This window comes from Sinocyclocheilus rhinocerous, unplaced genomic scaffold (assembly GCF_001515625.1).
Source record: "Sinocyclocheilus rhinocerous isolate Xijiao unplaced genomic scaffold, SAMN03320098_v1.1 scaffold631, whole genome shotgun sequence".
NCBI lineage: Eukaryota > Metazoa > Chordata > Actinopteri > Cypriniformes > Cyprinidae > Sinocyclocheilus > Sinocyclocheilus rhinocerous.
The window spans coordinates 493,189-506,512 of record NW_015656501.1 but is presented as its reverse complement, the minus strand read 5'-3'; the positions used below and the strand labels follow the sequence as shown (position 1 = coordinate 506,512).

General features: G+C 36.3%; 1 protein-coding gene across 1 annotated transcript in view; it reads right to left on the bottom strand.

Annotated features, from left to right (window-relative positions):
• The window catches only part of dcbld2 (discoidin, CUB and LCCL domain containing 2), a 25,629-nt gene that overhangs the window by 9,100 nt on the left and 3,205 nt on the right, over positions 1 to 13,324 (bottom strand). Inside the window, exons 3-7 of the mRNA XM_016527745.1 lie at positions 11,979 to 12,203; positions 11,213 to 11,350; positions 6,421 to 6,472; positions 6,257 to 6,329; positions 1,438 to 1,571 (exon numbers count right to left, since the gene is read on the bottom strand). Coding sequence (XP_016383231.1) covers positions 1,438 to 1,571; positions 6,257 to 6,329; positions 6,421 to 6,472; positions 11,213 to 11,350; positions 11,979 to 12,203 — 622 coding nt within the window. The remainder of the gene's footprint in view (positions 1 to 1,437; positions 1,572 to 6,256; positions 6,330 to 6,420; positions 6,473 to 11,212; positions 11,351 to 11,978; positions 12,204 to 13,324) is intronic.

The following is a 13,324-nucleotide window of genomic DNA, read 5'->3' as shown; positions in this document are numbered from 1 at the left end:
GTACTTAATTCACTACATTAATTCACCTCTATACGCTCTTGCAAAATACTGGAGAACAAAAAAAAAATGATATGACTATAATAACTATAATATAATATAAATAAAGCTTAGATCAAATTTATTTTGCAACTTGTAATTGCAAATTCAAGAAAGACGGTTTCTACTTTTAATATACAATATTTACTTTTTAATACATATTTTTAAATCCCCCCCACTCAAACACAGATAGATAGATAGATAGATAGATAGATAGATAGATAGATAGATAGATAGATAGATTTGGGGGTCTTTGGCAAAAAGTTGTAAAAAAAATTGTGCATTAAAAAGTTAAACGTAACTGATTTGCAGAAAGACTCAGAAAAGGATATTAAGAGGAATTTCAATATTACACTGCCTTGTAAGCCCTGTAATCAAATGTAATAGATTTTCCCATGAAGAAAGCAAGCAAGAATGCAAATGGGTTACTCACGGCACAGATGTCACATTGTTGGCCAGTGAGCTTTCGTAGTGTGGGATTCCTTTGCTGCTGACCACACTGATTTGCCCCCCCAGAGTGTTGGACACCACACCCGCATGAATACCGGCCAGACAGAGAGGAGAAGACTGCAGAAAGAGACGGTGAGACATTAAGACAGCTGACACTGACTCACTCACCTAAAACCCACAAGCTGTGACTTGGCACGATGAGGTCACATCCTTGAAGCAGAACTGCAGTGGTATAGAATGTGATAAAGATAAAGAATGAACTGTGATAAAGAATGATCGAGGATTCATTAGACTAACTTCTTCCAAAGTTTAGAATGAGACTTACACAAAAACATGCACATATAGTGTTCTCACAGGCCACATACACACTGCAAAGTTTTGGGAATCACAAAAGCGTATATGATACTATTCAAAAATTTGGGCTCTTTAAGTTTTATTTTTAAGAAATTCATATTTTTTATTCAGCAAAGATGCATTAAATTGATCAAAAGTGAGAGTAAAGACATTGGTAATGTTACAAAAGATTTCTATCTCAAATAAATGCTGTTCTTCTAAACCTTCTATTAATCAAAGAATCCTTAAAAAAAAAACAGTTTCCACAAAAAAATTAAGCAGCACAACTGTTTTCAACATTGATTATAATAAGAAATGTTTCTTGAGCACCAAATCAGTGTTTTTAAATGATTTCTGAAAGATCATATAGAAAATAGTTATTTTAGATAGATAGATAGATAGATAGATAGATAGATAGATAGATAGATTTGGGGGTCTTTGGCAAAAAGTTGTAAAAAAAATTGTGCATTAAAAAGTTAAACGTAACTGATTTGCAGAAAGACTCAGAAAAGGATATTAAGAGGAATTTCAATACTACACTGCCTTGTAAGCCCTGTAATCAAATGTAATAGATTTTCCCATGAAGAAAGCAAGCAAGAATGCAAATGGGTTACTCACGGCACAGATGTCACATTGTTGGCCAGTGAGCTTTCGTAGTGTGGGATTCCTTTGCTGCTGACCACACTGATTTGCCCCCCCAGAGTGTTGGACACCACACCCGCATGAATACCGGCCAGACAGAGAGGAGAAGACTGCAGAAAGAGACGGTGAGACATTAAGACAGCTGACACTGACTCACTCACCTAAAACCCACAAGCTGTGACTTGGCACGATGAGGTCACATCCTTGAAGCAGAACTGCAGTGGTATAGAATGTGATAAAGATAAAGAATGAACTGTGATAAAGAATGATCGAGGATTCATTAGACTAACTTCTTCCAAAGTTTAGAATGAGACTTACACAAAAACATGCACATATAGTGTTCTCACAGGCCACATACACACTGCAAAGTTTTGGGAATCACAAAAGCGTATATGATACTATTCAAAAATTTGGGCTCTTTAAGTTTTATTTTTAAGAAATTCATATTTTTTATTCAGCAAAGATGCATTAAATTGATCAAAAGTGAGAGTAAAGACATTGGTAATGTTACAAAAGATTTCTATCTCAAATAAATGCTGTTCTTCTAAACCTTCTATTAATCAAAGAATCCTTAAAAAAAAACAGTTTCCACAAAAAAATTAAGCAGCACAACTGTTTTCAACATTGATTATAATAAGAAATGTTTCTTGAGCACCAAATCAGTGTTTTTAAATGATTTCTGAAAGATCATATAGAAAATAGTTATTTTAAATTGTGATATTTAAAATGATTACTCTTTTATTAATATTAATAATACTCTACAACATTAAATTAGTGCAGCCTTAGCAAGCATAAGAGACTTCTTTCAAAAACATTTAAAAAAAAAAAATCTTACCGACCTCAAACTTTTGAACAGTAGTTTATTTGTGGGAATAAATCTCCTAAATGATCTTTCAGTTGTGTACAGAATAAATGAGTCGCTCTTATAAACTCAGGACTGCTAACATATTGGTAAGTAACCATAGCAACATATGATGTGTTTTTCAAGAAACCAACATTAGTGACCAGAAATGCATTATTATTATCCTGTAATTCTCAGTAAACTACAGCTGACAGACATCCACCATTTAATTTGCTCATTAAAGGGATAATTCACCCAAAGCTGTCATCCTTTAATCACCCTCATGTTGCTCCAAACCTGTATGACTTTATTTCCTCTGCATGTGGAACACAAATTTTTTATTTATTTTATTTTTTTTAACTGTTTTGGTCATGTAATGAATGTCATAGGGGTCCAAAAAATAAGAATTTCATTGTATACACTTTTTCCAAAATATCATCTTTTTTTCTCAGGAGAAAGTCAGTCATACAGGTTAGGATTGACACAAGGTAAATGATGACAGCATTTAAATTTATTCTGCTTCTGCTTTTTTTTTCTGCTCTCCTTTTGAACATTTGAAACCAACTGAAAAATTGGCTGTCAAATGTGAATTCTTAATGAATTCAGTTGTCAGTTGCAGTCGACGCTCAAATAAATAACCAGATATGTTTGTGTCCATTCAAAGAATCAGGTCAGATGCAACTTGGAATTGGTTAAGTTTCAGTTGTGAATGTTGACTATACAACGTTATTCTGCCTGCATTTTGTGGACTACTGATGAAGAATAGCGATAAAGCTTGCCAGAAAATACAACTCATTTAGCAGCTTATGAGGTGACAGGAAATGTACCACATTTGCCATCTGCTGTGGCAGCGCATAAAGGACAAAATGCAAGTATCATTTACACACCTAATGTGCATTCTTCCCTCTATTTTGTTGAATTAGGGTCTTAAAAGCTCCCTGTCTTTCTTAATAACTTGCCTAATGTGTCCAAGGCCTCCACAATTAATCAAATAAACAAATCAAGATTATGTTTACAACAGAAATGTCTGCTGTGCATGTGAACACAATATAATCAAACGGATTTAAATCAGTCATATAGGCCTGTCAAAAAATAAACAGTTCTAATAAACAAGTTTTAAACAATCTGATCCACAGATGCTGGTTTTATGGCACACATATATTTGTGGTAGCACTCGAATTCATATCATGCTGAAATCACGATTTCCAAACTCATAACTTCAAGGACTTCAAGAAAATAACCACATCTAACTTCAATGTGTATACGGCCAGAGCCATATAATAGTGGAATAATAGTAAAATTGCTAGTTTAAAAAGAAAAAAATGACAGTTTTGATTAAACAAACACACACAGTTGGGACTCCAAACCAAAAAGAGACCACAAACACTAGAGAAACTCTCAACACCCACACACACTCTCAACACCCACACACAACGACACCGCAAACATACACCACTTCCTCTGGGCAAAATATAACTCTGCTCTCGCCACAAACAACGTTGCGCACACACACACGTTCGTAAAGGCGTCATATGGGCCCCGCACTAATTCTGAGGGTGTATCTGAGCTGAGAAACAAGACTGCTGTCAGCTGGTCTGCATTAGAAAACCATTCAGCCAAACCTGATCTAACATCTCCCAGAGAAACACGCTGTCATACACACATAAAAACACACACACATACATCCAGACGCACATACCAACACACCCCTAGGAGACCAAGAGCTCTAAAACTGACACGCAGAATCATTTACAATGACTCAACTTCAAAAGAACGTCTGCTTCTCGCTCTGTCTTTCCCTCAAACTCATATTCATACACCTTAAACACTGCGTTCAAGTTTGAAACACGCTCTCAAGAAGTTAACTGCCTATTGTGTTCAAACTGACAAAATGAAATCATCTACAGTTTCAAGCATTAAAGCAGTGATGAGGTCATCAGCAATGACGGCTAAGACACTGTGAGGTCGCTCTAAAAGAAACATTCTTCTGTTAAACACAGCTGACAGCATCTGTGACATGCTTTTGATTACCACAGACAATAATTTAGACTCATACCTTAATTTGTAAAAACATTAGGTGACGCACTTATACACTGGAAGCCTGGTAACAAAACAGGCAGAACTGGTAAATTCAATAAGTGTTTCAAATACGCTGTTGCTTTAAAACTATAACCAAACAGTTAAACATCATGTGTTAGCATGATAGTTGTGTGATATAATCATTTATTTGTGCAATTGTGCAATTTCAAGAGTTTTCTAACCAATTTACTAAAAAGATGCAATTCATTGAATAAATAATTTCTAAGTGAATACCTTCTAACTTACATAAAATACATACTCCTTAAAGAATGAAGGACACTTTATAAACGCTTCTTAAGAATGCAAAGAATTCACTTCTTGTGTCCCTGAGCGGTGTTTGGTTTTTCCGAGCCAGATCTTCTCAGAGAATTCAATGACAGACATTCACAGTGGTTCTCAAGTTGAGAGCTCACTGGAGGAGAAAATAATCAGTGAATAATGAAATGATAATCAGTTTCTTCATACAGTGTATGAAGGCTTGAAATATAGTGCACAAGTGACCGTTCATAACTTCTGAAGAGAAATAGCACAGACAATGGACAAGGATTAATCTTTCTAGTGCACGTGTGTTTGCACAGACTATACTTTGAATACTTTGAAAGGCTACTGCTGCATCCCAATTTGCCTACTCATACTATGCCCTAAAAGTAAAAAATACATACTTTTGAGTGTGTAGCAGAAAACTAGGCAAGCTTTGGGACATACTACGGTAACACTTTACTTGAAGGGGTGTGCATAAGACTGACATGACACCTTCATAATCATGACACCTTCATAATCATGACATGTGTCAATATGAAGGAGGTTTTATGCATGTTTATGACAACTGTCATTAAGTGTCATTCACTCAGTTATGTCATTTTTAATGAAAATATGACATTATTTGACCTAACCCTAACCTAACCCTACCCCTACCCCTAACCATAGCCCATAACAAAGACATCTCAAACAATGTCATCTTTGCATTAAAAATTACATAACTGAGCGAATGACACTTAATGACAGTTGTCATAAACATGCATAAAAAACCTTCATATTCATGACATGTGTCATGTCATGATTATGAAGGTGTCATGTCAGTCTTATGCACACCCCTTCAAGTAAAGTGTAACCCATACTACTTTGTCATAACTGCGTCTTTACCGTACCAATCTGTTGCTTAGTTACGTGCATCCGGTCACTGTTTAAACTGCCCTGTCAATCATCCTGTCACAGTTAACATCCTTCAGAATTCGTTTCAATTAATTTCCTACGGTACTGGAGAGAAATGAAGTAGTATGTTGACCTGCCAGTTGTGGGTCTTTCATGACAAGAAGTCTCCTCATGCATTTGCATAATGATGAATTTTGATAAAGTTTACGACCAACGTATCTTTATAAAAGGTTACAATACTGTTGCAGATGAAGTGTAACGGGGATAACATAAAAATTTTTTTTTGTCAGGTTAAACCACTTTATCCAAACCTCTCTACTTAACCATCGTTCTAGCATATGCATCATGTTTGTAGTTCTAATCAAATACTTGTCCAATGCAGTGGGTTGTGGGGAATATTAGCCGTTAGAATGTGCATGGATCTGCACTTTGACTTACTATGATTTGGGACACATTAATTCTAATTTTGAATACTATTTAGGATGGTAGTATGCGAATGGGGACGCAGCATATGTGTTCGACTGTACATATGCGCTAGCATTCGCATCAAAACCATAGTATACTTTGGGCTTAACACATTACTAAAAATATCTCCTTTCCCGTTCTTTAAATAAAGTCATACAGGTTTGAAACAACATGAGGGTGAGTGAATAATAACAGAATTTTCATTTTTGGCTCAACTAACCCTTTAATCTAACATCCACTCAGTAGTGGCATACTTACATCTCTGTATCCATGCGGTATGGTTCCCGAAACCTCTCCGAAATCAGTCAGGCATCCAGCAGGACAGAATTTACTGCAAATGCAGGATGGCAAAATGAGACACAGACACACATATACGCAAGAACATGCACACACACACCCCAGACAGCTTTAAATGTGTGTACCTGAACTCCGCTTCACTGAAGTGCTTTCCTTTTTCCAGACAGGTGATGAGGTCTGAAGGATGAGAAAAGAGACACATTTTCTTTGAAACCTCTTGAAATATATTTACCTATGTCAGATAAAGCAGCACATCAGATGGTTGCCATGGTGACACTATATTGATTAATGTCATCCTTCCACACAAAGATAATATGCAGTTGTATATGTGTGTGTTATGTGCGCACTGGCCATTCAGTAAGTGGTGTAACAGACTGGTGTATTGTGTTTCATTTTTGTGGATAAAAGCCTCCATCTGAATGAACAGATCAATACCAACTAGATTTACATCCGTTATGCTTTCCCCAAGAAAATATGAGTGGTGCTCCCCCATGCAAAACTTCCTGCCACAATGCTGGAATGTGTATGACCGTGTGTGCGCATTTCAGGTTCAAGGTATTTTGTGGTGTTATTGTACCCATTACTCACACCCACAGCATGGATTCATCTGTCTCTTTCCTGACTCATGGGAAATATGATCTCTCTCTCTCGCACACACACAGTCTCTGAGTGCTGGGGTAAACAGGTGTAGCTCCCACATGGCAGTGCAAACCCCTGACCTCAGACAGCTCCAGAGGTCAAAGGGCAAATGTCATTGTTAAGATACATCAAACACAGAAGTGCATAGCTGTGATTCCAAAGATTTGGAGGCTCAGGATGTGCCATGCTGTACAGAGCACCTTCACAAATGTGCTTACACAACAGTTTGAAACTTTCTGCAGCATTCGACATTATTACAAAAAATAACTATCACTTTTTCTTATGCTTTGGGCATTAGAACTAGTTATTTGAACAAACCCCTAACACATGTCTACACCAGACATGAGTGACTGTACTATACACACGCAGCCAGATTTTTCTAAAACTCTTCTGTACTAATTAGTACTAAGACTGGCCTGGTCTGTTGTTTCACAGTCGAAAAAGAAACAGAGACAAAATCTATGTAATTTTAATCTATGTAACAAATCATGAAATTTGAGTAACCAGTCAAAGCTACAACAAAACAAGTAATGCAAATGTCTTAAACTGTATTGTACAGTCGTGGCCAAAAGTATTGGCAGTGACACAAATTTTGTGTTTTGCAAAATTTGCTACTTAAGCTGTTGTGGTGTTCATTCACATTGTTTGTGTCACTTGTATTGGCATTTGGCAGTAACATATACAACGTGAATGAACACCACAACAGCTTAAGTAGCAAATTTTGAAAACACAAAATTTATGTCACTGCCAATACTTTTGGCCACGACTGCATGTCTTTTATTTTCAGATTACTCTTGCATTATTAAGACATTGGACAGAAGATATAGACAAAATAACTGCTTAATGGGATAGTTCACCCAAAAATTACCCCATGATTTACTCACCCTCAAGCCATCGTAGGTCTATATGACTTTCTTCTTTCAGACAAATCCAATCGGAAAATGTCCTTGCTCTTCCAAGCTTTATAATGACAGTGAATGGTGGTTGAGATTTTGAAGCAAAATAAAGAGCATAAATCCATCATAGAAAGTGCTCCACACGGCTCCGGGGAGTGAATATAGGCCTTCTGAAGTGAATCGATGCATTTGTGTAAGAAAAATATCCATATTTAAAACTTTATAAATCGTAATCTCTAGGTTCTGCTAACTGTCGTACACTCGTTCATGAGAGAGTGGCGTTCCAGCGGATGACGTAGTTAGGACGTAGGCGTAGTGCAAGCTCCGGTGAGAAGTGACAAGGAGAGAGCAAAATAAAACATCGGTCACGAATTAGAAGTACAAAACGAGGATTTGTAAAGAAAAATGGCAGAGGATTTCGATATAAGCCAAGGGTAGGCTGATTTTCTTTTGCTGTAAACAAAACTTCTCATTCTCGCAAGACTAGCATATTCTCTCTGGAGCTTACGCTACGCCTACGTCATCCGCTGGATGCCACTCTCACGTGAACACGCATACGACAGTTAGCGGAAGCTAGAGATTACGATTTATAAAGTTTTAAATATGGATATTTTTCTAACACAAATGCATCAATTCACTTTAGAAGGCCTTTATTCACCCCCCAGAGCCGTGTGGAGCACTTTTTATGATGGATTTATGCTCTTTATTTTGCTTCAAAATCTCGGCCACCATTAACTGCTATTAAGAGCAAGGACATTTTTTTATATAACTCTGATTATATTCGTCTGAAAGAAAAAAGTCATACACACCTACGATGGCTTGAGGGTGAGTAAATCATGGGGTAATTTTCATTTTTGGGTGAACTATCCCTTTAACTACATTTTACTGTTGAAGTCACTGTCATTTTGAAAGGGCTGCAACAACTAATCGATAAAATCGATAATGAAAATAATCGACAACGATTCTCATTATGGATTAGTCGGGTCTGCCCACAGTGCACGTCCAACTTCAGCCGGTCGCGTCAAATTACAGCACTGAATTACCATTTTTATGGACAAAATGCATCTAAAAATAGTGGAGGAAACAGAATGAGATGCTGCATTGGAGTTACGTGATCCAGGCTGCCCAAAACATGAGAATTCTTCATTTTAAGCTTTAAGCTAATGCATTAGTGTAATGGCTTGCCCTGGCGTTTTGGCAGATGATGCGTGAGCGTCCTCAGCGCAAAAACTTTAAGTTTACGGTCATATCCTTATGTATAAATGTCACAAATTCACGCGAGCATTTCCATTTTTGCATAAAGGTCCGTCCTGACAGTCTGTGTTAAGTTTTAATCTTTACTGAATGAGCGGCGGGCGCGTGCACGGCGTCAGACAGACGGAAAACAGAGACAATCAGCGCAAAAACATTCATTGTGCTCAAATATCTGTTGTTGAAAGTTAAATCGAGGTTTAAAGGTCAACATGCATTGCGAGTATTTTAGGAGAGTAGTAACTGTAAGGGGATAACAGCGTGTAATTGTCTGAATATAAATATCAGACGCTTCATTACCGCCTATTACAGGATAAAGAAATTACTCTAAAGACGTGACTGTGATCAAAGTGAACGTGTGTTCCTGCAGAACATTACTCTTACATATTGGTTACAACTGAGTTTGTGATTTTATTCGTCTTTATCATCTTTATTATTTTAATGCAGAGATTTAAACTATAATTATTGCTGTTATCTATAGGCAGAGAGCTTTATAGTGTTTTTTTTAATACCCAATTACAGTCAAAAAGTACATAAACAATGCCAGCAAGAATGCAAGCTGTTATGAAGGGCATAGGAGGCATTTTTTATGTGAAGAAATACTATTTAGTCGTTTAAGTTTATTAGCCCAATAAATGACAATAAAATTTTCTTTACTGACAAGATGCGCATTAAATATCGCATGCGATTTATCGTGCAGCCCTATAGGAGACACACTAGCTTTCCCAAGGCAGACGAACTTAGAGTGGTACTATTCGTCTTTATCATCTTTATTATTTTAATGCAGAGATTTAAACTATAATTATTGCTGTTATCTATAGGCAGAGAGCTTTATAGTGTTTTTTTTAATACCCAATTACAGTCAAAAAGTACATAAACAATGCCAGCAAGAATGCAAGCTGTTATGAAGGGCATAGGAGGCATTTTTTATGTGAAGAAATACTATTTAGTCGTTTAAGTTTATTAGCCCAATAAATGACAATAAAATTTTTTTATTTAAAGGGGTCCTTATGCTTTTTCACTTTTCCAACTTTAGTTAGTCTGTAATGTTGCTGTTTGAGCATAAAAAAGATCTGCAAAGTCACAAAGTTCAAAGTCCACTTCAAAAGGAGGTATTTTATTTAACAGAAATCACTTTTCAAAAACTAAACTGAACGACTCGTTTGGACTACAGTTTGTTTGAAGGACATTGGGCAGAATGTGGAATAGTGTGTTTTTTGTCAATAAAATAAAATAAAAATGTATAATAAATATCCGAAAAAATAACCGACCAACTAATCGATTATCAAAATAATCGTTAGTTGCGGCCCTACAAATAACCTTGACTTGACTGGACTTGACTTTCTAAGCAATCTGACTTGCAATGTAAATCCAACAGACACTGAAGGAGTGGCCCGAGCTACCACTAGGGACCAGAATACGGATTTGGCAATAAGCAACATCCCACAACACCTTAGCAACATGGAATCCAGTTTCACACATGAAAACATTAACATTTGCAAGAAAGTGGAAAAAATTGCTTGCTTAGATGCACTTCTAACACTGTGACATCTTTGTACAGTATGACACAAGAACCAACAGCCATTACATAATTTCCTCTCATTTTAAATGACTTTAAATTATTGACTCATCTGTTAAATTAACTGCCGGTCATTCATAAGCTCTCTGGACACACCCTGGAACCAGGAAAAACCCTAACACCCTTACAGTCAGAAACATACTCCTGAAATAATCTTTCTAATCAGTTTCATATGACGACCCTCAGTCTCATCTGAACAAACACACACACAGTTGCCATAGCAGCTCCTTTTTGCATCTTGAGACACATCCAAGCCTACTTCAACACTAATTCATACAAACACAAGCTTTCACACATACAGGACAATAAGAACACAACCATTTTTTTTTTAGAAAGCAATACTTTATTCAGCAAGGATGCATGATTAAATGGATCAAAAATGACAGTAAAGACATTTATAATGTTACAAAATACTTCTATTTTAAATAAATGCTGTTCTTTTGACCTTTCTATTAAAAAAATTCCGAAAAAAATGTATCACAGTTTCCATACATATATTAAGCAGCTGTTTTCAACATTGATAATAAGAAGAAATGTTTATTGACTGCTTACCTGTGTGCTGGCTTTTGGTGTAGGAGAGGAAGAGGCCACGGCCATTGTTGCGTGGTCCACTCATGAACTGCACTGTGACCTGATGCCCCTCAGAGTGTATAACAACGTCTCTCCATTCTCTCCCTCCACAAAACTTCACTGCAGAGAGAGAGATGAGATTAATTTTCAGTTATTTTCCACTTACTCATCAGCACTCCGTACATTAGTGGGTGGTTTTGCTGCCATTACATAAGCTGTTTACACCTGGTATTATAGTCGGCATAAAATGGAAATTGCAAACATCTTTTCTTCTCATTGTGACATATATACAAGTAAACAACATCTTTTTACTTTATAGTATAAAATATTATTTTAACATTAAGTTTACTGCCAGTGTGAACTGCTCAATTTTTTATACTGTTTGTTACTCTTATTTTTAATTTATTTGGTTTATTTGAAATTATTTCTTGTTTTTACAGTACTGTATAAGGGATTGTAAACTTAATTTTGTTACTTATGCAATAATAACTGCTGTCATATAATGACAATAAAGATATTTAATTCAATTCAACTGCAGAATTTCATATTTGACTTTAACATCAGTTTTTGGCAACTTTTGCACAACACATTTTATTAATACCAGGTGTAAATAAGGCCATGGATTACATAAGTCTTGAAAAGACAAATTACTTTATTCCCAGCATAAAGTAGATTTTTTTCTCAATTTATATTGGAAGTACAAATTTGACTGAAGACCAGGAAAAAACAACAACAACCGATTCCTCACCAATTTCTGTTCGCCCTGGACCGTGGCCGTTATAGAGTCGCAGGTAAGACACCTGGCAGTTGTTTGTGTCTATGTCAAGATCCGCAATGCGCACAAGGATTGTGTGTCCAGTGGTCACGCTGATCTCCCATTCACACACGCAGTTTGAGGGATAGGACAGAGGGTACCCCAGAGACGCCAGGCTTCCACTGCCCACACCCAGCACTGTGTGTCCACAGCCGTCCCCTGAAAAACATCCAGAAATGATCAAGCACTCTGCAGAGCTCAGATTCTAAGGTACTTTTGATATATACATCATGCACCATGATGTTAAGAAGATACTACTCCAAGGTAATATAATTTAACAAGATAACAGCATGGAACTCTTTATTAGTGTTATAGAAATTACTGTCTAATCTGGATGCGGTTTGATAGAGTGTCCAAATTTTTGTTTTAATTATGCACAGAATGTTTTGTCACTTAAAACTTAAACTTCATTTGGTGAAATGTTTTGCTTGAAAATTGTGCAGAAGAGCTCCTTGTTGAATCTTTAGAGGTGGAGAAAGAGAGAGAGAGAGAGAGAGAGAGAGAGAGAGAGAGATGAGATCGCATTGCATTGCAGCTGCTTGCGCTGCCTGTCACGCGTTTACACACTGAATGAAACTCAGCTTGCGCTGTTGTTACGTAATCCTTGCTGGACAATATTCAGACCCCCGGAGCAAAAACAACAGCCCCATCCACACACACACTCAATGTTTCCCCTAGCTTTACTCCACCCACACAGACCTTATATTTCCAGAGTTTTATGCACAGAAAGTACTGTCAGCTATTTCAGATAACAGTCTGAAAATAAGAGAAACGGGCTAATTTTCATGTTTCACTGAATTGTTCTTGTTTATACTTTAATTCAGCAAGGTTTCAATTTAATTCAGCAAGGTATTAAATTGATCAAAGTGACAGTAAAAACATTGAATAATAATGTTACTAAAGATTTCAATTTCAATGCTGTTCTTCAGAACCTTCTATTCATCAAAGAATTCTGAAAACAATTGTATCATAGTTTCTACAAAAATATTAAGCAGCACAGCTATTTTCAACATTGATCATAATAAAAACTGTTTCTTGAGCACCATATCAGCATATTAGAATGATTTCTGAAATTTCATATGATTTTGAACAATATTTCAGACACTTTCAGCTATTTCAAATAATGATCAGTATGAGACTGGCTAGTTGTCACGTGTTTCCCTGACTATATTTCTCTATTTTCTCTAGGTTTCTATTTAAAATCCAGTTTCTGTATAAACACATATCGGAAAGTCTTGGCTACATTCAATGTGGAAATCAAACTTTTTTTTTTTTTTATA